Source organism: Orcinus orca, chromosome X (assembly GCF_937001465.1).
Source record: "Orcinus orca chromosome X, mOrcOrc1.1, whole genome shotgun sequence".
Taxonomy (NCBI): Eukaryota; Metazoa; Chordata; class Mammalia; order Artiodactyla; family Delphinidae; genus Orcinus; species Orcinus orca.
Window position 1 is genome coordinate 21,593,884 of NC_064580.1, and position 27,550 is coordinate 21,621,433.

The 27,550-nt window shown below is 39.0% G+C and overlaps 1 protein-coding gene across 4 annotated transcripts in view; it reads left to right on the plus strand.

Annotated features, from left to right (window-relative positions):
- The window catches only part of POLA1 (DNA polymerase alpha 1, catalytic subunit), a 305,604-nt gene that overhangs the window by 127,875 nt on the left and 150,179 nt on the right, over positions 1–27,550 (plus strand). For all 4 annotated transcript variants that reach the window (XM_033415099.2, XM_033415097.2, XM_033415101.2 and 1 more), the window contains exons 27-32: positions 1,312–1,344; positions 2,072–2,164; positions 3,390–3,595; positions 5,417–5,549; positions 12,324–12,455; positions 17,099–17,273. In XM_033415099.2, coding sequence (XP_033270990.1) covers positions 1,312–1,344; positions 2,072–2,164; positions 3,390–3,595; positions 5,417–5,549; positions 12,324–12,455; positions 17,099–17,273 — 772 coding nt within the window. The remainder of the gene's footprint in view (positions 1–1,311; positions 1,345–2,071; positions 2,165–3,389; positions 3,596–5,416; positions 5,550–12,323; positions 12,456–17,098; positions 17,274–27,550) is intronic.

The window sequence follows — 27,550 nt, forward strand, 5'->3', positions numbered from 1 at the left end:
TGGTTAGCCTGATCAGTATTCACCACCCCCAGGGCAGGGGAAGGTCTTCCTTTCCCAAGAACATATGACACTGAACTCATGCACAACATTGGGAGACAGTACTACAGAGGAGGCGGGCAATGGAAATGGAACGTGAGGGGTAGATATAAAAGACACTCAAAGGCCAGGATTTACAGGGATCTGTAATATAAAGGACAAGAAGGACAGAAACACCATGACGTTTGAGCTTAGTTGACAAGAAAGACTCTTGGAGGTAGGGAAAAGAAATATAAATGAAGTAAATCTTCTATCTGGGTCATTGGAAGGGTGACTTCTGGTTTAGATTGATGCTTTGAAAGATGGGTGCTTGTCTAGAAAGAATAGCGTGCAGTGACTCAGGCCCCACGCTCTGGAGTCAGAGCGCCTGGGTTCGTATCTTTGCTCTGTCACTTACTAGGAGAAATTAATTCTCTTCTCTTTGTTTTTTGCATCTAACAAATAACGGTATTAATAGTGGCTGTCTTGGGGCCCTTAGAGAATGAAATGAAGAAATGCACGAGATGCTCATAGCAGAGCGTCTTGCCCATATATTTTACACATACACACATATACTGAGTGCTCAGGATGTTGTATTACTCCTTTGAAGAGGCCTTCATTTGTAAAATATGTTTTACTTCTGATCTAGTCCAAGATAATTTATGTCTGTTTTTATTTACAACTACATTATAACCTGTATGTCTGTAGTCTTACAGCTGCGTAGGCCTGGGGACAGACCTATCTACAGATAGTATCTACTATATCTGTTTGTCTTTATTTACTGAATGTTTATTGAGCCCCACCTTTGCACTGGGCACTGTACTAGCTCCAGGGATATATAGTAAAGATCTACATATTTTTTTTTAACTTTTAAAATTAAGATCCTGAATACCGTAAGAATTGCTGGATTTGAAATGCTTGGTCAAGCTTTTTGTTAGCCATGTAGTTCTATTTAAATATTAATAGCAAGAATAGTTTGCCTTTATGCCATATTATAACAGGGTATTTTATTCATATTTATTAAAGATAGATCTTTATGTAGATCTGCTTACATAGATCTTACATAGATCTTTACAGCAAATCTGCTCACGTATCTCTGCCTAAGAGTCAGTGTAGAGGCAAACTGATTTTTAGATTATGTTGATGATGTTGTTTTGAGGGTTGTAGTTAGAAAACCATCAAGAGCTTTAAAAATATATGGGAATGACAAATCATTGGGTTACCTATCTCTGTCAGCATATATTTAGGTTTTTGTAATTATATAATGCATTAATCTTGACTTTTTATTTCATTTAGATTTTGATGCATACGAAAGAGATGGTGCAGAAGGTAATGCTGAGCATTTTCATCATACAGTGATTCTTAGATATCATACCTGGTGACGTTTTTGTATTCAAGGAAAATTGTAACCCAGACTGGAAATGACTTCTTAGGATGCCTAGTTTATATTTATAATCCCTCCTAATGCATTATAGCCTTTTTCTTTTACTAACACTGATATGATCTAGCCGCTGCTTGAAGCCTATATGTGAGTGTTTCTAGCAAATTAGTAACGGTGCTAATTAGAGCTTACTTCCAGGCCTTTATACTGTACGTGCTCTAGTGTTGTTTGTTATGATTGATTTTTTGACACTTCATATTCTACTAAATACTGTTTGAAACTGTTAAGAATTTAATATGGATTTGTGCCCCTGAATTGAAAAAACCCATTTTGTTTCTGCTTCATAAATTGCCATGACCACGAAACATGTGGGACAGTGGTAGACCCCCCTTTCCTAGTCTCTTATCTTTTTGAAACTAGATACTTCCCCTGCCACTCCACTCTCTTATAAGAAAATTAGGGAGATTTTCTTAATGTGGCAGTGCTTGCCTTTCTGGTTTATTGGGGCTTAGTCTTTGATTGTGCAGTGACAATATGGGTAAGAAGAAACGTAAACTCTTGAAAAATCATCCGGAACCTGTAGTTTCTATAGTATGGAAAATCTTGAGTTTCACTGGGTGCGTGATGGTCACAGTGTTTTTGTTGTTAACTTTTATGATATTTGCTTTTCATTAGATGAATCTTGAAGTTATTTATGGAGATACAGATTCAATTATGATCAACACCAATAGCACCAATCTGGAAGAAGTGTTTAAATTGGGAAACAAGGTGAGATAATTTTATAAAATTATCTGTTTTAACCTGCTTTTGTGAATTCTGTTTCTAACATGGAACTTCATAAATTCCAGTTTCTGTACATCTGTGTCCTTCTGAAAATAATAATAAACTTAGTGCCTTCGATTCTTCATCCTCTGTTATATTTCTTAACCTCTACTCCAGTTGTTTGTTTTGAGGGCAAAATTCAAAGGAAATTGGTTTTTCCTTAAGTGTTGGATATGTTATACCTTTGAAAACAGTCTAAGTTTAATAAGTTTAAGATGTGACCACATTAGTACCTATCACATTGTCATTCTTAAGGAGAATTATGTCTCTAGTAGTATTGAGATGCATTTTATACAGTGATAGATATGGATAAGTACCTACCAACATATATACATATATCTATAATTTTTATAGGAGTACTTAAAATATATTTGAAAAGTCAAAGGGACATTTAAAAGTAATCATTTGTAGCCTCCTAATTGCAGTTCACAATTAGCAAGTGCTTTTTGAGCACTTGCTATGTTAAGATATTGTCCCAATAAACTAAAACTAAGGTACCATCTTACAAGCTAACAGCTTCCTGCCTTTACCCCCCTAAAATGCTTGAAATTTGAACTGTAGTCTTTACTTAAGAGCAAGCTTGGCATATTGTACTCATTGGACCTTGAAAAGTTGTGCATTTTCCCTAGAGGTGATGGTCTATGCCATGACCCTATCAATAAAGAGCAGGTGGCTGTTTCATTTATTTGTTCAGCAGGTAGTTATTTGCTTAAAGTCAAGGTGCTATGGGAGGTACAGGGAGATCTTAGACATTATTTTAATAGTCAAAGTTTTACTGGCCATGTATCTAGTTGTTGGACTATCTAATCTCTAATTCAGTAGTTTGAAGGTAAGTACTTATGCATTTAGTTTTTAGATTCGAAACAGAGTATTTCATAATCTTCATAAATTTCCTGGGGCTGACACTGCCAATTTTGTCCTTTGGTTGAGTGGGGTGATATAGTTATATTATTGTCTCTTTATCTTTTTATCTGTTTTTGTCCCTGTGCTTTTTCAAAGTTCTTGCATCATACCAAGCATAATACCGTGTTCTATATAACCTGAATGAATGCCTTCTAGTCTTATGTGACTTCTAGTTTTGTTTAGATGAACTCTTGGGAATTTGCAGCATGTTCATCTTCTCCCTATTAGATGTTTGAGAAGCTAGCATTAATGGTTGAAATTTTCACAGGTGAAAAGTGAAGTGAATAAGTTGTATAAACTACTTGAAATAGACATTGATGGCATTTTCAAGTCCCTGCTACTGCTGAAGAAAAAGAAGTACGCTGCTCTGGTTGTTGAGCCAACAGTGGATGGGAATTACGTCACCAAACAGGAGGTGAAAGGATTAGATATAGTTAGAAGAGATTGGTGTGATCTTGCTAAAGACACTGGAAAGTGAGTTCAGTTTTCATTTTTGCTTTTGTTGTTTGTTTTTAAAAAAATTGAAGCGTTAACAGTGTGGAGAACACTTTGATTCTGCCAAGCACAAGGACACGACTTCTTTTTTGTTATTGTTATCATTGCATATTAACAGTTCTTACTGATTTGGAGTGGAATTTTACAGATGGGTTAAAACTTAGAAAAAGCCAAACTCGCTCAGTAAGAAATGCTTGCTATAAGATGCATCTTACAAGTTTTAACTCATGGTGAGGGTAAGCCTTCACATTTTAGATGCTTACAGAGTTGGGTTCATCGATGTTGGCTTGTTTTTGGTTTGTTTTGCTTTACTGTTTCTTTTAGAATGTGCAGTGTGTTGTACTCCTGAATGTTCCTAGCGCCTCCTTAGGGCCATAACTGTTAAGGTGTCCCCGTGTTGTGGCTTAAAATGTTCTGGGATTCAAAGTGGGCCATGTAGTGAGACTTTGTTCCCGCCCATATCATTTGTGTGTAAAGATTCTTACTAATCTCAGGTGAATTTAAGTGCTAGTTCTCAAATACTGTATGTACCTCAGAAATCATAAATGTCATGACCGACCCCTTAGTTTTACATCTGGGACTGAAGGTTGTGATAATAAGACCTATTTGTTTGTTTTTAGGGTCACATTAAGTTATAAAGCACCCATTTTAAAAAAGACGAATCCTTAGGTAGTTTATGTACCCTCTTTCCAGATAATTCCTGTTTTGTGAACCTGAACAGTTGTGAAAATAGAAGGACTTTTTTCTTTAAAGTGAAATTTTAAATTAATTTTAGTATTGCTGAATGTCAGCATTTTTTCCTTGTTTTCCAGTCTTCTTCTTGCTTTTAAGTTGGGAGACTGAGCATTTGTTGCTTCTGCAAAACTACTCTTGATTAGGCAGAGTTGATCATCTGAGTATGGGTCACTGTTAGCCTTTTATGAAATATAGTTTGAAATGCTTCATTGCCCCCAAATGTACTCAAAGATGAAACTACTTTGTATAGACTCGATTAGAGTGTTCTCTTCAGCTTTGTGTTTTCTAAGAAAAGATGCATCATAATAGAAGTAAATTTCTCTGAGTTAGAAATGTATTAGTAATTAAAGCCATACAAATGTTTTTGTCAGGGTTCTTTTTCTGACAAATTATAATGCAGCTGTCAAACCCTCGCTCTGCATTTTCTCAGAAATGGATAAAATATTGGCTTCCTTACTCCTTTTCTTTTTCTTTTTTTCTCTTTTTTTTGGGGTCTGATAGAATAGCATGACGTTTTTGAGGCATAGCAATACGGTTAGAGAACACTGAAAAATATAATAAAGCTGAAGAAAGAAAACTTTGGAATCTTTGAGTTTTAAAAAATTTGCATAAAGAACTTTATATTCCTACTTTCCTAGCTTGTAGTCATCTCGGGCAGAGATAATATCTTGGTGCTTTATGAGGAGAGTGAAATATTTGTGTTCTCAAATTTCTCCTAAGAGTAGAACACAACTGCTTGTGAATTTTTATAATTGCATAAAAATATGGTGGAACTCATCCCGCTCTCTGTACACACGCAATGGGAAGCCTTAGCTGCTACGTTAAAAAAAGGGGGGAGGGGGCTGGTCTGTGTGTTTAAGGGCAAACCTGATGTTCCAAGGTTGATAAACCTTTGACAGAGTTAATGTTAGAAAACAAATAGTAATGGGCTTTTGGACATTAACTGTCATGTTAGCTTTTAGTGTGGCTCTTGTCCACATGTTAGTCTAATGGCACTTATCTTCCTTTCTCTCCTTATTAGTAAAGTATGATACTAAAAAAATCAATCCGTCTCTTTTTTTGCAGCTTTGTCATTGGCCAGATACTTTCGGATCAAAGCCGGGACACCATAGTGGAAAACATTCAGAAGAGGTTAATAGAAATTGGAGAAAATGTGCTAAATGGCAGTGTCCCAGTGAGCCAGTTTGAAATTAACAAGGTAAATGTAGCATTTATTGCTGAATCCAGCTGCTGCCATGTGTTTTTCTCCTCCTTCAGATAGTTGAAAAACCACCTCATTCTTGCAGTTGAAATAAATTCTAGCTAGCGATGAAAGCTGCTTAACGACTATCTCACAGACTGCGCATTAGCATACCACTCTTCCTCGCCCAGTCACAGACACTACCCTGTCTGCAGTTGGGGCCTTCTCTCTCCGTTCCTCACGGAAGCCTCGTGTCCAGAGGTTCTATGGAGTGATGTAGTTGATGTTTCAGGGACTTGGGAGTATTGCCTTATTCATAGTCGTCCTAAGTTACAGTTGTTTGGGGGGCAGGCCTGTAAGCTTAGACAGAGAGCGTGTGTTTGTGTAACTTTACAGAAGGTGATCCTTAGGGGTACTTATAATCAGAAGGCGTTTTTAGACGTTGTTATTTAGAATTAAGGCGGTGCCAGCGCTTTCTGTATATTCAAAGCACTTGTGCTTTTTTTTTTTAAACTATATAAATAGTTTCTCTTTATGGATAGTCTTAGTTGTTGAAAATAGGGAATATTTTTTCTTACCTAATTTGAAAAAGAAAATCTTGGTTTCCCAAAGTGCTGTGTAGTACAAGATGTTAGGTTATAGATTTCTGTTTTTCTATTTAAACAGAGTATCCTTACATATTCCGAAGGTAATTTTGCAAATACCATTTTACCTGTTTTGTGATACATAAATTTTGTTGTCAAAACTCATACTAAAAAGAATTTTAATGAAACAGAATCTAATGATGGCATTAAATGGAAGTTTTAGAATTAAAACTCGTTCTAAATACCCCTATGCTAAAGTAATGCCAGTCATTTTTGCACATTACCTTACTCTTTAAAACAGTTTTACATGGTAGCAATTACAGTGTATATTATTTTGAGATTTGTTTTCACTTAACGTATACAGATTTTCCCACATTTCTGTATTAACCTTAAAAATCGTTATGTTAATCTTATATTTCACTGCTACATCTTTAATTAAAATTTTTGCTTGATTATTACATTATTTATTTTTGCTATTGTTAATAACTGTATTGAACATCTTGTTCATGTCTTTTTTAAAAATTACTATATGATCTTTTAAAAGTACATTTATTTATTTATTTACTTTTGGCTGTGTTGGGTCTTCATTGCTGTGCACAGGCTTTCTCTAGTTGTGGCGAACAGGGGCTACTCTTCATTGCGGTGCGCGGACTTCTCATTGCGGTAGCTTCTCTTGTTGCTGAGCGTGGGCTCTAGGTGTGCGGGCTTCAGTAGTTGTGGCTCACAGGCTGAGTAATTGTGGCTCGTGGGCTCTAGAGTGCAGGCTCAGTAGTTGTGGTGCACGGGCTTAGTTGCTCCGTGGCACTTGGGATCCTCCCGGAGCAGGGCTCGAACCCATGTCCCCTGCATTGGTAGGCAGATTCTTAACCATTGTGCCACCAGGGAAGTCCCCGTTTGTCTTATTGCTTTTGGATGAATTACTTCCTTTGTTTAGATTCCTTGAAGTAAAATATTTGAGTCAAAAGATTTGAGTATCTGTGTGTCTCTTGTCAAATTGCTTTGTACAAGTGATACTAATTGATAATAACAAAATGTGTGTGCTAGTTTCACCACAGGTTTCCCTGTACTATAGAAGTGACATTTCATTGGTGATAATATCATTGGTGATATTTAAATAAAACATTGCTACCATAAATGGATACAAAACAGTATTTTACCGCTGGATTTAATTTGCATTTCTTTGATTCCTAGAGAGAATGAATATTTTCTATGCGTATCCTTACGATTTGTATTTATTCTTAGTTAAGTCATTTGTTTCCTACTCCTTAACAATGATGTTTTTAATGTCACAAAAGAAGGCATTCATTTATACATGAAAAGTACAAAAAATTAGAAATAAGTAATATAAGAGGACATGTGCCTTGACGCTAGCTCTTCCCTTTACGTGATGCAGTGCATGCCTGTTGGCATGGAATCACTTGGGACGTTTGAAAGTGGTTTCCTTTCAGATTTTGTTTTGTCTCTTTCTCAAAAATTTGCATAAGTAAGAATTAATATTTCAGTCTTGCTTTGATCAATTTTTGTATCAGTTCTGCAGATTGAATACCTGACACTGTCTACCTTCTTAGAAATGTGAGTCCTCTGTTGCACGGGGTTCCAGGCATGAATTTGGAAGGCTGAGTCCAAACATGACCACATTATTGGCAAAAGAACACTGAGCACGTGTCCCCTAGGGTAGTGGGCCCAGTCCGTCATCTCCTCCTGTGGGTGATGGCACAGTGTTACTAGTGTGCAGAGAAACCTAGCTGCGTAGACACACTGGCCATCCCTGCGTTCTCAGGAACATTGTGCAGTCTTGCTATTTTGAAGTTTTTATTATCGAAAATTTAAAACTTATACAAGGGATTTCCCTGGTGGCACAGTGGTGAAGGATCCACCTGCCGATGCATGAGACACAGGTTTGATCCCTGGTCTGGGAAGATCCCACATGCTGAGGAGCAACTAAGCCCATGAGCCACAACTACTGAGCCCACGTGCCACAACTACTGAGGCCCACGCACCTAGAGCCCGTGCTCCACAACAAGAGAAGCCACCACAACAAGAAGCCTGCGCACCATGACGGAGAGTAGCCCCCGCTTGCTGCAACTAGAGAAAGCCCGCGCACAGCAGCGAAGACCCAGCACAGCCAAAAATTTTAAAATAAATAAATAAATTTTAAAAAAAAACCTTAAAAGTAAAGAGAAGAACATCATGAACCCCCATGTAGCCATCACTCAGCTTCAATAGTTATCAGCTTAAAGTGACATTTATTATTACTAACAATACTAGTTAATAATTAGTGTGATTCGGGATGTGCATATATTTTCATGTGGCAGAACTGAAACCGACTGTCTTTTATTCTCCATTTCACTTGGCATAGTAGCTGGCAAATAATAGTTGTTCAGTGAGCATTAAAAGAATTCCTTTGCCTGTTTAACCATCCATTCATCAAACATGGAGTACGTCTTATGTGCACAGTGCTAGGTTCTGGGATATAAAGTAGAATAAGCAAAACCTGGTTGGTATTTTCAAGATGTTAATGGTCTAGCAAACATATTTACTGTCACATGCTCTTATACTTCTTTCAGTAAAGAAGAAGAATTTTAGTGTCGATGAAAGTAGAGTCAATTCTGATGAAAGGGCTCTCTATATCAGAGTTATTCCTGTGTCAGTTTACATTAAGCTTTTTATATATCAAGAGTGACTGTCTTAATTAACATTTGTCTGAATACCTGTACTGTTTAAAACTTGTGAGTAAATCAGTATTTACATTTTGTCGCTTGCAAAGGAGAGTGGAATCGAAGAGTCCATGTATGTGACTGGTTGTGGATGGTCTTATGATAAGATATAGATTAGGTTAGATTAGATTAGATTGATTTTGTGGGTATTGGTGGGCTTGAAAATGGGAGGTTAGCATAGGGTGGAGGGGTGAAGTGGTGAGATTTACCTTTGTGAAGATTTAAGCCCTTGTTGCCAAATGCAACTGAAAAACACTGTGTGTGATTTTTCTGAACTGCCACAATTTTAGCTTAAATATGTTTCATAAAGTAACACAAAATACTTCACAACTGATTTGTATAGCCCTGGCTAACTTGAGCCTAAACCACCAGGAAGCATTTTTTGAAAAATCAAGCCTTCTGAAACTAGGCTGTGAAATCCCCAAATAGTCCCAATCTAATAATTGGAAAGTATGTCAGATGAAATTCAGAATTTCTTAACATTGCACTGAAGTATAGTCAATTGAAGAAGATAACGGTTTTCTTAAGTAGAGTTATATTGATTAAAATTTCTATGCAGTATTACCCGTCCAAGTCAGTCAAGACTTCGCATAATGCAGGTTTGAGAAGATTTAAATACTTAGAGAGGCTTCTAGGTACTCTCCTACACTGAGTGTATGATTTAGAAAGTGTATAGAACAGGGGGATGTGCAGCCATGTTTGACGACCTGCTTTATTCTACTACAGTAGTTCTCAAATTTCCTGATCTCAGGACATTTTCACACTCTTAAAATAGTTGGGGACTGCAAGAGCTTTTGTTTATGTAGCTTATGTTGATATTTACTGTTAGAAATTAAAACTGAGAAGTTTTAAAAGCATTTATTAGTTTATTTAAAAATATCAGTAAACCCATTATATGTTTACAAAAATAAAAAATTTTTTAAATTAATTAATTAATTTTTGGCTGTGTTGGGTCTTCGTTGTTGCGCGTGAGCTTCCTCTAGTTGCGGCGAGTGGGGGCTACTCTTCGTTGCGGTGCTTGGGCCTCTCATTGTGGTGGCTTCTCGTTGCAGAGCACGGGCTCTAGGCGCACGGGCTTCAGTAGTTGTGGTTCGTGGGCTCAGTAGTTGTGGCTCGCGGGCTCTAGGTGCACAGGCTTCAGTAGTTGTGGCACACAGGCTCAGTAGTTGTGGCACATGGGCTTAGTTGCTCCGCGGCATATGGGATCTTCCCGGACCAGGGCTCAAACCCGTGTCCCCTGCATTGGCAGGCGGATTCTTTAACCACTGTGCCGCCAGAGAAGTCCCACAAAAATAAAATTTTTTCATGAAAAATAACTGTATATTTCAAAACAAAGAAAAATTAGCCAGAGGAATGGTGTTATTTTGCAAGTCTTGTTAACGTCTAGTTTAGTAGAAGACATCCGCGTTCTTATATCTGCTTGTGCATCCAGTCTGTTGTGACGTGTGGTGTTAGTTGAAGCATAGGAAGAAAGTCAAGTTTCACACAAATATGTAGTTGGAAAAAGAAGTATTTCAGTAATTTTTAAAGATAGTTGTGTGTATTCTTCTTTGATTCTACACCAGTACTCTAGAAGTGGTATTGTCTGCAAGGTTATTTGTATTGTGGAAATAGGAAACCATATCAATGAACTTTTCATATTCTTACATTAAAATCTTTTCATCTGTGCGGTGCTTTGAATGGATCTTTTACCCATGTGTGATGTTATGCACTTGTAATTTATTAAATGTTGGTTCCCTGAGTTTTACAGATCTTCTAAAATATTGATACATCTCATTGTATATTAACAAAAACCACATTTTAAAATATTCCTACTCATCAGAAGAGTCTTTAGGTATTGGAAAGCTGTCAAGCTCACCGGAGTGGAAACAGAATTTCCAAAATTCTGATTGGTGCTTGATAGCTTCAATATTATCATAGGCAATATATACTGTCAGGTGTTTTCCTTGAAGTGGCAGACTCGCTTGGTTCTTTTTGAGTGATTGTCTGCCAGGTACTCAAGTTAGAATAATAGTAGTTGGCCTGCCATTCTTTCAAATAAAAATTGGGTTGAGAAAGCCAGCTAGTTTAGCTTGCAACTCAAATGGTTGCACAAATGCATTTCCTCGAGCATCCTTCGTTCTTGAGTATGCTGTAGATGTGCCTTGGGCATACTTCCCATTTTGTCACACAAAATATTAGCTTTCTACTCAAGGGTCAAGAACTTTAAAAAACTGTGAGCGTGTCATGGTGACGAATACAATGAGTATTAGTACAGTTTGGTGCTGCTGCCCAGGTTCATGTTTATAAGGCGTCAGCACCTTTACTGACCTTTGTTTCTATATCACCAGTGCAGATAGTATTATTAGGAAAATAGCTTTGATTTCTCCACCCCCTGAAAGGGTGTCGCTAACCCTCAGGGGTCTGCAGACCACACTTAGGTGATCTAGACATGGAGCACCCTATTCCCTGTCCTTCCTCTTGTCTTTTGAAACCCACCCCTTCCCTTTGTGCATATTAAGTTCCAGTCCAATAGACGTTTTTTTTTTTTTTCTCACCTCTTGCTTTTAACTTTTGCTTTTTCCCTCTGCTGGAATGTTCTTGCCCCGTCATCTTTTCTTAAAATCTATTTTTTCCTTCATGTGCCAGTTCGTTTTTTTCTTCCGTGATTTCTGCTCTCAGATGGTAGCAATCTTTGCCTCTCTAAACTCTCGGTAACACTTAGTTTACCACTCCCTTCTGGCACATGTAGCTTATTTTAGAGAGTTTTTTTGTGGAATGCGGAATCGTCTGCTAATGGCAGGTGACTTAGGACCAGTGACTGTCTTATTCATCTTGCAGTACTTTACAGTGCTTGAACTTAGTGAATTATTGCAGAGTGAGCGAAATAATTTCTTCCGCAAACATTTGGTTGCTGCTACACACCAAGAATCGTTCCGAGCCCTCTGAATGCAGCTGTGGGCAAGGCTGACGTGTTCCTGCTCTCGTGGGGCTTACTTTCTGTTAAAAACTCATTCACTCTGCCTTTGGAGAGCTTAAATTGACAGTGTGAGTAAATCCAGTGATTTCTGGTGCCTTAGGGATTTATTTAGGCTCGAGAAGCCTTTGAGAAACAGATCATTAAGTCAGAGTAACCGTTATCCATTCATCTTAACTAATCAGTTAATTCAGTGGGAGAATTGCAGACATTAAGAGGAACTCTAAGGCTGCATAGAAGACTGAATTCACAGTCTTAATCTTTATATCCAAGTATTCTGTGCCATGGCCCAGAAACTCATATTTCTTTTTTTTCAGGGTTATATCTGGTCATATTAGTTACTTAATGAAGGAGAGAGGAGCCTTGAGGATAGAATGTCTGAAGATCCTGTGGCAGTGTTTTCTACATACAGCTGCTGTCATTTTTATGTTTATGTGGCTGGTGTGATTCTAGCAGAGATATGTTTAGTGTATATCTGTGTGAGAAAGGTTTTATTTTAAAGTTTGGGGCTTTTTGTTCCCTCTTTTTCTCTTAGGCGTTGACAAAGGATCCCCAGGATTATCCTGATAAAAAAAGCCTACCTCATGTACATGTTGCCCTCTGGATAAACTCTCAAGGAGGCAGAAAGGTGAAAGCTGGAGATACTGTGTCGTATGTCATCTGTCAGGTAAAACTGTCATAATAAATAAGACTTACACCAATTCCGAGCCCATAGTAAAATCCATCTCTCCATGGTGTCTTGTTTAGTACTCTGCCAAATAATTGATGCTGTAAAGAGAGGGTTTAGTCTTGGTTGGTTTTGCAGCATTTAAAAACATTAGTCAGGGGTATGACATTTTATTAAAATTTTTATAAAACATTTGAGACTAGTGTTTTGGTTGAGTGAAATTACTTTGGTGAGACAGGTATATAACAGTAGCTGCTGTTTCAATCTGAAATTAACTTGAATGAAAATGTCTACCAGTTTGCTTGTATATCCAGCAGTAGTCCTTTATCATTCCTTTTGCAGCAGTTTCCATTCTGAATATTATTCTACCAAAAGAGAGTAAATGCATTTTTCACTAGCCTGTTCAAATAATTACTTGAAAAAAAATACGAAATGCATGGTTATGGAGAAAGGTGAGATGTCCTAAAAAGATACCTTATAAGAAAACACAGATTATCTAACCAGGTCCTTTTTTTTTTTTTTTTTGAGTGGAGGGGGCCTAGAACCCACCTCTTGTCTTCTTCCTGTTCCATGAGACACCTCTCAGGAACCTCTAGGTCTTCTGGAACAGTTTTAAACCGCTGACCAGTTTCTTTTGAGAGTAGCATGCCTCTAACAGCCAGAGATAGGGAGAAAGGGTAGAACAGAAGAGGGTTTTGGTTTTGTGGGGTTTTTTTGTTTTTTGAAAGCACTTAACTCCAGTCGGAACAAAGGAGGGGTCTCATCCCTTCTCCCTGCTTGAAAAAAAAGTCAGAGTCAAAGCCTCTATCCAGATTCTTTACAGTTACTATGGTGTGGTCTGTTTACCAAAAGGCATAATTCATCTCAATAAGACTGTTCTTTTTAATTAATTAAATATTGCTTTTTGTTATTACAGTAAAAAAAAATTAGATAAGCCTTAAACTTCAATGTGATTGATCTTTGTCAAAGTACAGTCAATGTGGTTTGCAATCAGAGAACCTTTTCAAAATGTAGAAGTCGTCTGCTAATATCTGCTTGGTACTGTAGATGATGTACATAACAAATGATTTAAGTACATGGACAGGAATCAGCACTTGACTCTGTCTCCCTCCTAGGGTTACCCTTGATTAAGAACTGTTACAGAAAGCCAATTCCTGCAGGAAAATATTTCCATAAATGTCTGACTCGCTCAAGCCCTTAATGTGCTTTGCATATTGCCTCTGACAAGTCTCATCTCAAAAAAACAATTTTCATATTATGCAAATAAAGATTTGGTAAATAGGCTAGGTTTTTTTTTTTTTTCCACTTAGGTATTCACATACATGGAAAAGCTGTTAAGATTATTAATGACAGGAGCAGATGGCAACATACAACTTTGAAAAATTATATAGGTTTTCTGAAATAGCATCTAAAAATGAAATCAAGCCACAATTATGTTTTGGCTAAACCTGGAATGGAGATGTATGGTCCTATGATCACTGTATTTCAAAAGTCAAGCTTATATTCCTTGATGTCTGAATATTGAGGTCTTTTGATTTCTTCTTCTCGGGTCTTACTGATATAAGAAGAGCTCAAAATGCTGATGCTAAATCCAATTTGATGTATTTTCAACCCTTTTCCCATTCGACTGGTGCTGGGTGTTAACTTATTTGCTTGTTAAAAGAACAGTTCATGTTTCTTTTATTGGTTTATTCTTCTCACTGTATCCCAAGAAAAGCTGTAGGACTTTAATTTGCCTTTGTCCCCCAGCAGTGGGACATGCCCACTTTCAGCATGTTTGCTAACCAAAGCTGCCTACTTCTTTTGCTTTTAAGCACTCAGGTTATTCTTCCTCTTTCCTAACACAATTATATTTTTAGAATATGTTTCACAAAATGTATGATGACACATTTTTAGGAGAACTATTTACTGCTGTAAGCAAAGGTGCCCTTCAAGAATAACCTATCTCCTAAACAGGTTCTTTTTTGTTTAAAATTTACATTTTGAACATAGTACTCTACTGATAACTTATTCAGACTATAAATTCAGGTGAATTTAGAGAGTAATGTTTGTGGTATGTAATTTATATTGTAGTTCATAGTCTTATTAAACCATGTGAATTATTTGCTGAGATCTTAAATCAACTTCCACTTGTTGGTTAAGTGTTAAATCCTTAACTGTTTAACTTTCATTGGACATAATTTTCATAAGGCATGCCTTTAACATAATTGTTTTAAGGGCGCCACTTGTCATCTGTTAAAACTTTTTTTCCATTGATTTCCTACTAAAGATGACCTCATAGTTTTCAATGAATTGTCTGCATCTGGTTGTCTCTGTAAAGTATGTACTTTGAGAAGTTCACAAATTACTACATGGGCACTTCAAGGAAGACCAACATTGCTTCTCAGTCTATTTTTAAAGGTGTATGGGATGTGTTTTTGCATATACCATGGGTTTGAGAATTAGGTCTTTGAGGGATATATCTTATGTCACAGCCTAAATGTTTGCTAGGTTTGAGAATTAGGTCTTGCTAGGTTTGAGAATTAGGTCTTTGAGGGATATATGTTATGTCACAGCCTAAATGTTTTTCCAACGTAACACAGGAAGACCTGTCATCTTACCAATTGTTTTGAATTTAGTCATGTTTGAGCTCAGATTTTTTTTTGTTTTTTTTGCGGTACGCGGGCCTCTCACTATTGTGGCCTTTCCCGTTGCGGAGCACAGGCTCCGGACGCGCAGGCTCAGTGGCCATGGCTCATGGGCCCAGCCGCTCCGTGGCGTGTGGGATCTTCCCGGACCGGGGCACGAACCCGTGTCCCCTGCATCGGCAGGCGGACTCTCAACCACTGCGCCACCAGGGAAGCCCGAGCTCAGATGCTTTTACATACAATAAGAAATATGTTTGGAAAAAACTTTTTCAACTGAGAATATGCTTAGAACTTTTTCAACTGTTTTTTTACAGACATGCCTGACATGAGAACATCTAATGATATATTGGAAAGTAACTCAAGGGCCGTTTTTAAAAAATAATAATTTGCCTCTACAAATTTTGTATTTATTCTTTATTAAAAATTTTTAAACTCAACATTACTATAATCTTAAGGACAGACCAGTTTTAAAAAGAAACTACAATTCTATAAATCAGTCAGATTTCATGTGTTTGTTAAAAGGCAGTCTGAATATAGTTGTGGTGCATAAAGACACTGTCCAAGGATTTTTCACTTTTTGTCATTGGCTGTCACCTTACTCTCATCTAACAAATCAAACTTCTAAAAAGGCAACAATTAAAGTTGATTAATTCTGCCTAATTTCTTTTACTGTATTGTGAACTCCTGAAAAATAATTATAAGCAAGTCTTTTAATCTGAGGTTTGCTTCCATTCTAGTTATTTCATTATATCTTAGCATAGGTAGAACCTAGTTGATAAACATCCCAGTTTGTTTCCATCAGGAGCCTAGCCAGAGAAAGAAGCCAGTGCTTCCAGTTTGTGGTAAGACAACGGTATGAAAGGTTGCCTCTGCTTTGGGCTGGGCAGTGAGCTGAGAAGGGACTGATTGTAGCAGGATTGAAAGAATAGGATTCACATTACAATCAGTTTTGCAGAGCAGCTGAGCACTGTGAATAGTTAAAATTTACGAATCTGAATAATAAATTCTGTTGTTGCAGACAAGAGGAAGAGTGGAGCGAGTTGTTGGATGTTGGTCCAGTAGAGTGGTGATGGCTTTTTGATTCACAGATGATGATGACATCACCCACAGGACTGTATATGGACCAATTATATAGAGTTTCACAACTTCTATTTTTAGACAGTAAAGAGAAGAGGAAGGCCTTGAAAAGAGGCTCTCTGGCCCTTCTTCCTTTTCTTGAGGAGGAGCCGCATAAACAGCGCAAAATGGCATGCCCTTCGTTCCAGTGGCCAGATATTTTGCTCCTAGAGCACTCTACTCCACCAAGCCGACTTTCTTAATTTTACTCTTACCTATTATATCTTGTACATAAGTTAGTGCTCTTGGGTTTTGTGTACTCGTCTATTCCCCGTTGCGCGCGCGCGCGCGCGCGCGCACACACACACACACACACACACACACACACACACACACACACACACACACACACACACACACACACACACACACACACACACACACACACACACACACACACACACACACACACACACACACACCCTGTCTTTAAGATGATAATAGGACTAGAATTCTTGCAAGGAGGGATTGAGTTAACATAATAAAAGGGTCACACATTTTTTTGTCATGACTCCTAAAAGGCCTTTGTTAGCAAGTCTTCCCGGTGTGTTTCTGTGATATGGCAGGTGGAATTGTTTAATCTAGTCATGCCATCTTGTTAGTTTCGAGTTTCAACAAAAAATAGAACACAACACATGCTGGATTTACATTCCTGGACAGTGGGTGAGTTGTTCTCCTTGATCTTCCTCCTGTTAGTTGCATATGAAATGTTCACCAATAGGTCAGAAGGGCTTCTTGGTGTTTGGAATTGAATACGTAAAATTTGAACTGTTATCCAAAAGGATTTCGTGGTGTTTGGAATTGAATATATAAAATTTGAATTGTTGTCCCTCTCTTTGTCCAAGCAAGTACTTGTGATTGAATTTCTCACAACTTTACCTGTACCATGTCCTCTTGTAGGATGGGTCAAACCTCACTGGGAGTCAGAGGGCCTATGCACCCGAGCAGCTGCAGAAGCAGGACAATTTAAGCATTGACACCCAGTACTACCTGGCCCAGCAGATCCACCCAGTTGTGGCTCGAATTTGTGAGCCAATAGATGGAATTGATGCTGTCCTCATTGCAACGTGGTTAGGTAAGTGTCCCGAACTCACGTAGCCCCTTGCCTGGCAACAGCAGCCCGTGCGGTCATCCCTTACCCATCAGGAGCCCTGTTTAGAGGCACGGTACTATGTCAAGCACTTCTTTGTCTGTAGTTGAGCATTTATTTTTGTGGTTGTTTGGTTAATGTCTATCTCCCCTCCTATATGAACGCCACAGGCTTGCTACCTCTGTAAGCACATGCCTGCTCCAGGGTAGGCACTCCGTCAACAGATGATGAGTGGGGAGAGAGAGAGGCGGCAAAAGAAAGGATAAGAGAAGATTTTCGGCGCCCTCCTAGTCTCTGAGCATACATTGTTGTTGCTTTTTTTTTTAATTTATTTTTTTTTGGTTGCGGTGGGTCTTCATTTCTGTGCGCGAAGTTGCGGCGAGTAGGGGCTACTCTTCATTGCGGTGGCGTCTCTTGTGGAGCACGGGCTCTAGGTGCATGGGCTTTAGTAGTTGCAGCACGTGGGCTCAGTAGTTGTGGCTTGCGGGCTGTAGAGGGCAGGCTCAGTAGTTGTGGCACACAGGCTTAGTTGCTCTGTGGCATGTGGGGTCTTCCTGGAGCAGGTCTCGAACCTGTTTCCCCTGCATTGGCAGGTAGATTTTTAACCACTGCGCTACCAGGGAAGTCCCTACATCGTTGTCACTTTAATCAGTGAACTTCACTTAATAAGAAGATTCATTGTATCTTGAATATTGTTTCCTCTTGTCGCAGTCTCTAAATGTGTTTTTGTATGGAGTGAGAATACACAGCTTTTTTAACATTAAAACGTTTAACTTGTTGTATTCGATTCCTTTTGAGTATCCTGCTCTTGCTTTTAAACATTCTTCTAAAACTGGACTCATTATCTTCTAGGAATTAGTTGATTGCTAATTTCTCATCATCTGGAGGTGCCAGCCAACCCTGAAGCCTCGTTGTTTCTCAGACTTTTTGCCAGGTCACCAGGTTGTCATCTCTTGCTTAGAAATGTATTTCGTAACCAGCCCTGATTTCCTTTCTAGATGACCAGCATGTTGAGAGTTACATTGCTTTAAGTTCTCTGCTCTCTATCCCATTGTACACAAAGATGAATATTCTTAGAATAAGTGCCTAATAAAGTCCTTGGCTGGCTCCTCACTATAAGTCCTGTTGCCACTGACATCTTACAGTCTCTGACTTCGGCAGTTATAGACTAACTTTTTAGCTCCAACCTGTATTTCTAGCCTGACTTCTTACTTAGTGTACTCAGGGTCCCCTAAATATGGCATTGTTTAATCTGTCCATACTTCATGGAAAATCCTCCTCCTCTTCTCATTGAATAAGTCTGGCTTAAGACACGGGCTTTGGCATCATAGGGATCTGGGTTCAAACACTGGTTCTGTCGCTCATGTGCTCTGTGGCTTTGGGAAGCCTCTGAAGCTTGGTCTCAGCCTTGGTTTCTAGAGTTGCTCTGAGGGAGCGATTAGTGATACGTGTGAGATGCTCTGCACAGGCCTGGGTCGGGGAGTGTGCAGTGAATGCCTGTTATGGCCACGCCCCAGCCCCCTGCCAGGCCTCTGCAGAAATATGTTCAAACTCCTCTAGTCCCTGGGATTTGCACGCATTAGCTCTCTGTGCGTTTGTGGACTGAGACTGGACAGATGAATCATCAAGTCACATACTTTCCACACTGCCCCTGTTGAATATGTTTCTGAGCTCCTTCCCACCAGCGGGTCCCGCCACCCCCCCACCCCCACCCCCACCCCCGCACCATCAGTGTCTGCTCTGGAAGTGGAAACTCATTTTTGACATTTGCCTAAGCAAAACATAATTAGGAAGATAAAATTCTGCTACCCAGATCATCATATAATGTATTCTCAAAGTTGAGTTGTATTTGATGATGTTTATAAATCCTCAGCTGGGAGGAGGGAGTGTAAGTGCACAATATTTTTTAGCTTCCTTCTTTTTTCTCTCCTCTGCCTCGAGTGCTTACTCTATTGGAAACTGTAATAAGTACTTTGCATATGTTATCTCATTTAATCCTCTCAGTAACCCCATGAGGCTATGTTGTTTCCTTCATTTTACAGAGAAGAAAGCTGAGGCTTAGAGAGGTAACTAACTTGGTCTTGTCACATAGCTAGTGAGTGGCCGACCGTGGTTGGTCTGGGATCCAGCTCTGCATGACTGCAAAGCTTGTGCTTGTAGCCACCACCTCTTCTTAGCTCTGGGAGGCTGTGACACATGCCCTCAGTCAGGAGCGTGGTGGCGTGGGTGTGAAGGCCCGGGAACTTCATCTTTGTGCTTCCTCCTCACCCCACTGCAAACCCCCAGTGCCGCTGACAGCCCCTCAGCAGAAGCATTTGTTTTTTAGAGTAGATCTTCCAGGTTTTCCATTTGGATCATCAAGAGCCTGCTTCATAGGCTCACCGTTGCCCTTTCCTTCTTTGGTTCTGAAGTTTCCAGTGGCCCAGAGCCGAGGAGAGGTAGCTGGAACAAGCTTCATCTTGTGAGTGACGTTTAACAGATAAGGGTGGAGCCTTGTATTTTCGGCAGAAGAGCTGTAGAGTAGAAAGCGGTGGAGCCTGGCTGGTAAACAGCCTGATGCCTGCTCAGATGTCTCAAGACTGGCCATACCTGGAGGAGACCAGACTGATTTCGTTGGTTGCAGGGTCACATTTAAGATCATTTTCATATCAGTTAAACTGCAGGCAGATTGTGGCTGCTTAAAGATGAAACTTTCTCATCATTGTGACTGTCTTATGAATCCAGTTTTCACAAATCATTTTCCAAGCCAGTAGCCTAGTGGGCCCCATCTTCAGAGTGTTCTTGCTATTACTGACCAGGCTCGGCCTACAGAGGGGACCCGTCATGCTTGTGCGTGGTCTCAACACATCCCCATCTCTCCTACCCCATCACCTGAAAGCTCTGGGTGCCAGGTAGCCGCTTGGAGCTGCTGAGGGGCCTGTGTTTGTAGCTCTGAAGGAGCTGCTGCCACTCCCCTTTGTACCTTCTTTTTCTCGTTTTTGTCTTCTGCTGTTTGGCAGCAGTTTTTATGCTGAAGACATGTGAAGTTGTCATCATGGCGCGGTGCGCCTCCTCCCACCGCAGCCCCGCCGTCATCAACGGTATCCACATACCTATCTACATTCGTAGTAAATCTCCTAGTCCTTTATCTCTCCCTCTTTCCTCGTAGGAGCGTCCACAGTAATGAAGGGCAGAACAGCAAGTGCCAGTCACCGTGAAGGTCTGTAGAAAACATTGAAGCTTGCTGGGCAGGTCTTTGCAGGCATTTGCCCCCTGCCGTATTTGGGAGCTGCATTTTGATCTGTGTCCTTTATTCCTCTACCCCAAGTGGAAATTAGGGTGGCTGTTCTTCACTAGGGGATTTGAGGCCCCTGTTATCAGTTCTCACTTAGCCTGTGGTTTTAGAGGAGAAGGGAGGAGATAGGGAAGTGGTGGGGAAGTAAGGGGAGGAGTGTTAGGGGTGCATGGTTTCTAAGAGGTGCAAGCTATAGGCATACAATTACTATAATTTGTTTTTAAAGTTCTAAATCTGTTTTTCTTTATATTAAAAAAAACTGCCGTTAGTGAACTGACACCGTTAAATAAGTTGAAGTCTGCAGATATATACATAAAATACAAGCCCTGCAACTGCCTAATCACAGACATAAAATAATTCTCTTGCCTTTAATGTAGTTTTTATCTTTGGTTAATCAAATGTATGACAGTGTAGAAACTTCAGTGAAGTTCGCTACTTTGTCCTTTTAGCTAGTATAAAGAAATCAGGAATAATGGCATAATTTCATTTAGAAAAATTATTAAGTTCATGATTTTTTATTTTTCAGACTGTTTTGTGGAGAGCAACTATATTTTTCAACTACTTCTTTTTCTATTGCTTTTATACTGCTTTCCTTGAAATGAAAGGCAAGCATCAAGTGTTGGTTTTATCCTGTGGCTTCGCTTTGGAAATTCTCTATTTCTCCCCATCAGGATACCTCCTGAAGTCTGTCTGGTGGCATGTTGCATGGCCAGGTGTTCTGTATGGGAAGGTCGTTTCAGTGAAAAGGAGAGAGGACAGTCTATTAAATGAGTGAATGAATAAGTCTGTTGTATTGAAAGAGAATAATTTGTTCTCCCTAATAACTAATGGTCCTCATTATCCCACAGTAAAAAGTGTATCATTTTTCTGAAACCCATGCAAGATTATTGCTGTTGGGCTTAAATAAAGCTAAATTTTACTCTTTTCCATCTGTGAATAGAAAAAAATGTAGTATTACTCTTCTTATACAATAGCCCTATGGGAAACATGGCCACTAAAACTTGGAACTCTCAGCTTTTGTTCTCCAGACTATAGGGTTCTTTTTTCTCTCTTGTTCTAATGAAAGCTCTCTATATTCTGTGGGTGAAATATTCACAGTATGCTCCAACATCCAAATAGTCTTCTGTACCTAGCAAAACAGGCTGGGGATTAGAATATTCTAAAGTTCATTCCTGAATTTCATCTTTTAATAAATTTATATTTTATGCATAACAGTACTTAAAATTATATAATATCTTTCCTCCGATGAGGAATGATTTGTACAATAACTGTCAAATACCTTTCTTCATGGTCAGTGATAAAATTTCAGTCATTTGCCTATCAGGGCAGTTTTTTCATTGGTCCTGAGAAATTATTGATGTTTGAAGAACATGAGAATTTAACATTTAATCTGTGAAAGTAGTGCTTAGAACAAGACAGCACACTTAACCTGGTGTGTTCCTGAGTTAGATTGGGGAGTAATAATCCCCCCTTTTAAAAAATGGCCCATACCACCCACCTTACAGAAGGTGCTTTTTGTCACTAAACAGGGTACCGTGATATCTTCTAAGAAAATAAGTGCAGCAGCGGACCATGCCATGTTTGGGGGTGCCTTTGGTAGACCCGGGGAGATATACCTACAAAAGGTGGTGGGGTGGCGGTGGGGGAAAAGCACAGGTGGTTGGGAGTGGAACGATGCCACCAGCAAGTGCCTCAGGCATTACTTTGTTGATCAAGACTTTGCTCTTTTCATGATGAAGCTCTCAGAAGAATGTACTTACATGACCAGCATTTCCAAACCTTAAATATTTTCTGTGACATAATTCATAGTAAAATTTCAGAAGTAAGATCACACCAAATGCAGTGTAGGATAGTAAGTCTTCTCAGTGGGTAAGAACCGCCCCTTCCAGGCTGGAGCGCCATTCCAAGCACGTTATCAAATGGCTCATGGTCCCAGCCTACTTAGTCCCAACCTACTTATGCATCCATGGAACAGATGAATGTTGATGACCTGCCGTGCTCAGCAGTGTAATGGGTGCTGTGAGGGATACGAAGTTGAGTCAGCCGTGGCTCCCTTACTCACATCACAGCCCAGCCTGTTGAGTCAATTTCCCTGTTGTGGGGAAGTCTAGTGGACAGCACAAGTACATGTCCCCAAAGAGGTAGAATAAAGGAGTTTCAGTGTTTGGGGGAAGCAGAGACCACTTCTAGCTGGGGCCACCTGGGAAGAGTTTGTAAAAATGGAGGCGTTTGAGGCATTGTGGGCATGTGCCTTGCAGAGGCCAATGTGGAGTCGGGAGTGGCTGCCTGTCCCCACCTCCCACTTGTCCTTCCAGCCCAGTGATAAGCAGCAGGGCTTCGACTTCCAGGGGTAGCCCAGGCCATCCCAGCTGCTCTTCAGGACACACAAGGGAATTCACAGAGAGCCTCATGAAGGGTATCCATTACACTGCCTTGCACCGCAGTCCCTATAAGGCGAGCACACGGTGCTTGTTTCTGTGTCACTGGCTCCCTGTGCTGAGGGCCCGAGGTAGTGCTGCTCATTTGACTCAGGCACACCTCTAAGAACCTGGAGCCACACCAGAGCATGTTTAGAATAATTGCTTTGTGTAGTGGTTTCGAACTCTGACTTTGTAAAGCTTGGAGTTTCCAAAGGAAAATGGGGATTTCTCAAATTATTTAAGTTAGATCAATTTTTTTTTAATTTAACTTTATTGAGGAATAATTAGCAAATATAATTCTATGTACGTATGTATGTATGTATGTACGCACGCATGCATGCCACGCTGTGCGGCTTTTGGGATCTTAGTTCCCCGACCAGGGATGGAACCCGGGGCCCCAGCAGTGGAAGTGCTGAGTCCTAACCACTGGACCACCAGGGAATTCCCTAATTGTATGCTTTTAAAGTGTACAGCATGGTGATTTGATGCACGTTTATATTGTAGAATGATTACCAAGATCGAGATAATTAACACATCCATCACCTCTCGTAGTTAACTCTTTTGGGGCAGGGGAAGCGTGGTAAGAATGTTTAAGATCTACTCGCAGGAACTTTCAGGTATACAATATTGTATTATTAAGTATAGATCAAAATTTTTAAGATCATCATATTAAGCATACTAAAATGACGTCAAGATTGTGTAGCCTATAGAAGAATGGATAAGACGTAACAAATGAAAAGCTGAATACAGCATTGTGCACAAATACTTAAACTATGTTAAATGTATACATATGAATAAGACAGAAACGAGTAAAGGTGGTGAATATTAGGTTCCTCCTCGGTGAAAAAATATAAATACTCTTAATCCTAAAAATAAGACAGTTTTTACAAAATCAGAAGGGAAAAAAACGGTTTTGTTTTTTTTTTTAATCTACCAACATAGCTGGAGAGGAGAGGCCTTTGTGTAAGAGAAGCAGTCTTGGTCTGTTTTATTTGTGTTATTTTATTTTCCAAGTATTTTTTCAGCATAAAGTTACCGTGTTTTCTCAGGTCTAAAAATAAGGGTTTTTTCCTGTTCAGAGGTACAGGTTTCATTAAGTTAAAATTCACGTTCAGGGCTGTCATCAAGGGCATTACAAGTAATCACATGCGGTTATGAGGGTGCTGTCCAAAAAAAAAGGCAGAAAAGAATTTTTTCTTTTCATCAAGATTTTGGGAGTTATCTTTTGCAGGACAATAAGACTCCTGAGAGTTTATTTAACCCAAAGGTTTGGATATTATTTCTTTTAAAATCCTCAGAAAATTTCCATTTATCTTATGGAGAGGTTTGTCGGTGGTGGAAGGCAGCTTCAGTTGTTTGCCACTTGTATAGTCAGTTGTTTATCATTAAATTAGATCCTACAATATTTTAAACTTTTTTGTTATGGAAAATTCCAAACATGTACAGTAGTAGAGAAAACTGTGTAAGAAACCCCTAGATGCTCATCACCCAGCTTCAGCCATCTGCAACTGTGGCCAATGTTACTCCCCTTCTTCTCCTCCGATGATTTTGAAGTGAATTCGAGACAACATATCATTTTATCTTTAAATATTTCATTTTGCATTTCTAAAAGACAAGGTTTCCCCCTTTTCATCATAACTACGATATTATCACTAGGAAAAAAACTCCACAATTCCTTCATTTCATCACATAACCAATAAATGTATTTCCCCAGTCGTACTGTGAATGCATTTTTCTTTTAAAAAGAAGCTCCTCCTTTGAATTGGAATCCAGTCAGAGTCCATATGATAGTTAATCTTCTCTATTTTTTCTTTTTTTTTTTTTTGATCCTTCCAATTTATTTAAGGAAACTGGTGATTTTTGTCATGTGGAATGTCCCTTATTCTGGAGTTTGCCAATTGCATCCTAGTGGTATCCTTTAACACATCCCTCTGTCCCATCTATTTCCTGTAAAATGGTAGTTAGATCTAAAGAGCTGCCCATATTTCAGTCCAGTTTATTTTAGTTTTTGCTAATCCGACTTCCTAGGTAATGGTGTGTACATCTGTGAGGAGGTACATAATGTCTGGTTGCAATCTAACACATTTTGAAACAAACTCAGAGATATATCATGAGAGATACTTACTACTTACTTTTCCTACCTTCTTCAGTGTGAATTTTCTTTCTCTTTAATTGAAATATAGTTGATGTACAATATTATGTTAGTTCTAGGTGTACCGTGTAGTGATTTGACATTTGCAAACATTATGAGATGATCACCACAGTAAGTGTAATAACCCTCTGTCCCCATACAAAGTTATTACAGTATTATTGACCATATTCGTTCTGCTGTATATTACATCCCCATGATTTATTTATTATATAACTGGAGCTCTCTACCTCTTAATCCCCTTTGCCTATCCCCTCCCACCTGACTCCCTCTCCCTTTTGGCAGTCGCCCATTTGCTCTCTGTATCTGTGACTCTGTTTTCCTTTTGTTTTGGCTTTTAGATTCCACATATAGTGAGATCATGTGGTATTCTTCTTTCTCTGACTTATTTCACCTGGCATAATACACTCTAGATCCATCCATGTCAAAAATGGCAAGCTTTCAATTTTTTATGGCTAAGTAATATTCATGTGTGTGTGTGTGTGTGTACACCACATCATCTTTATCCATTCATCTATTGATGGGTCCTTAGGTCGCTTCTATATCTTGGCTGTTGGAAATAATGCTGCAGTGAACATTGCAGTACATGAATCTTTTTGAGTTAGTGTTTTGGTTTTTTCCTGGTAAACACCCAGAAGCGAAACTGTATGGATTGTATGGCAGTTCTATTTTTAATTTTTTGAGGAACCTCAATACTGTTTTCTACAGTGGTTGTAAAAACGTAGAATCCCACCAACAGTGCACAGGGGTTCCCTTTACTCTACATCCTTGATAACACTTGTTACTTGTTGTCTTCTTGATGATAGCCATTCTGACAGGTGTGAGGCAATATCTCACTGTGGTTTTGATTTGCATTTCCCTGATGATTAGTGAAGTTGAGCATCTTTTCATGTGCCTGTTGGCCATCTGTTGGTCTTCTTTGGAGAAATGTCTATTCACGTTCTCTGCCCATTTTTCTAATCAGGTTGTTTGTTTTTTTGGTATTGAGTTGTATGAGTTCTTTGTATATTTTGGATATTAACTCCTTATTGGATACGTTATTTGCAGATATCTTCTCCCATTTAAGTGGGCTGCCTTTTCATTTTGTTGCTAGTTTCTTTCCCTGTGCAAATGCTTTTTAGTTTGATGTGGTCCTGTTTGTTTATTTTTGCTTTTGTTTCCCTTGCCTGAGAAGACATATCCAGAAAAATCTAAGACCAATGTCAAAGAATGTACTTTTTTTTTTCCGGGAGTTCTATGGTTTCAGGTCTTATTACATTTAAGTCTTTCATCCATTTTGAATTTATTTTTGTATGTGGTATGAGAAATCAGTGTGAATTTCTTGTATAACATACATAGAGAAAAGTATGCAAAAGCCTAACTGAACAGCTTGAGGAATTTTGCTAAAGTAAACACATACCAGTGTAGTCAGTCCTGAGCTCAAGAAACAATATATTACTACATTCTCAGAAGCTCCCTCGTATTTCCTTCTAGAAATTATCCTCCCTGCCCCACCAGAAAATTACTATCATGACTTCTAACATCATAGATGAAGTGTTCTTATATTTCGATGCTGTATAAATTATGTCTTTACTCTTTATGTCTGGCTACTTTCGTTCAATATGTTTGTGAGATAGGTCCATGTGGTCGTACTTCATTTCTGTCTAGTATGAATATACTACACTGTGTGACTTACCTACTTATGGGTTCTTTCCACTCCGGGTGGTTATGAATAGTGCTGCTTTGGGCATTCTTGCACATGTCTTTTGTTGAACAATTGTATATATTTCTGTTGGGTATATACTTAGATGGAGAACTGCTAGGTCATAGGGAACATGTATGTTCAGCTTTAGTAGATATTACCAATTTTCCAAAGTGGTCCTACTAATTTAGACCCGCTACTAGCAGTGTTTGAGTGCTCGACATTCTTACCAATACTTGGTGTTTCCTCTCTCCTCCATTTTATGTGATGGCATAATGTTGTGGTTTTAATTTGTGTTTCTTGGATGACTAATAAAGTTGAGCACCTGTTCTTATGCTTATTGGCCATTTGAATATCTTCTTTTGTGAGCTGTCCAAGTCTTTTTCTGCTTTCCTGTTGAGTTGTCTTTTTCTTATTGATTTGCAGGCATTCCTTTTATATTCTGAATGAGTTCTTTGGAAATATATATCACAAACATCTTCTATTTGGAATGTTTTTAGTATATATCACAAACATCTTCTGTTTGGAATGTTTTTGTTTTCAAGTATAATTTATGTACCATGAAACGTACAGCGTTAAGAGTATTATGCAAACAGTTTATCAAAACAATATTTCCATTGCCTAGAGAGTTCCATTGCACTCTCCCCAGTCCATACCCTCCCCCTCACAAAAGCAGCCACTCATCTGATTTCTAGGACCATAGTTTAGTTTTGCCTATGCTAGAATTTTATATAAATA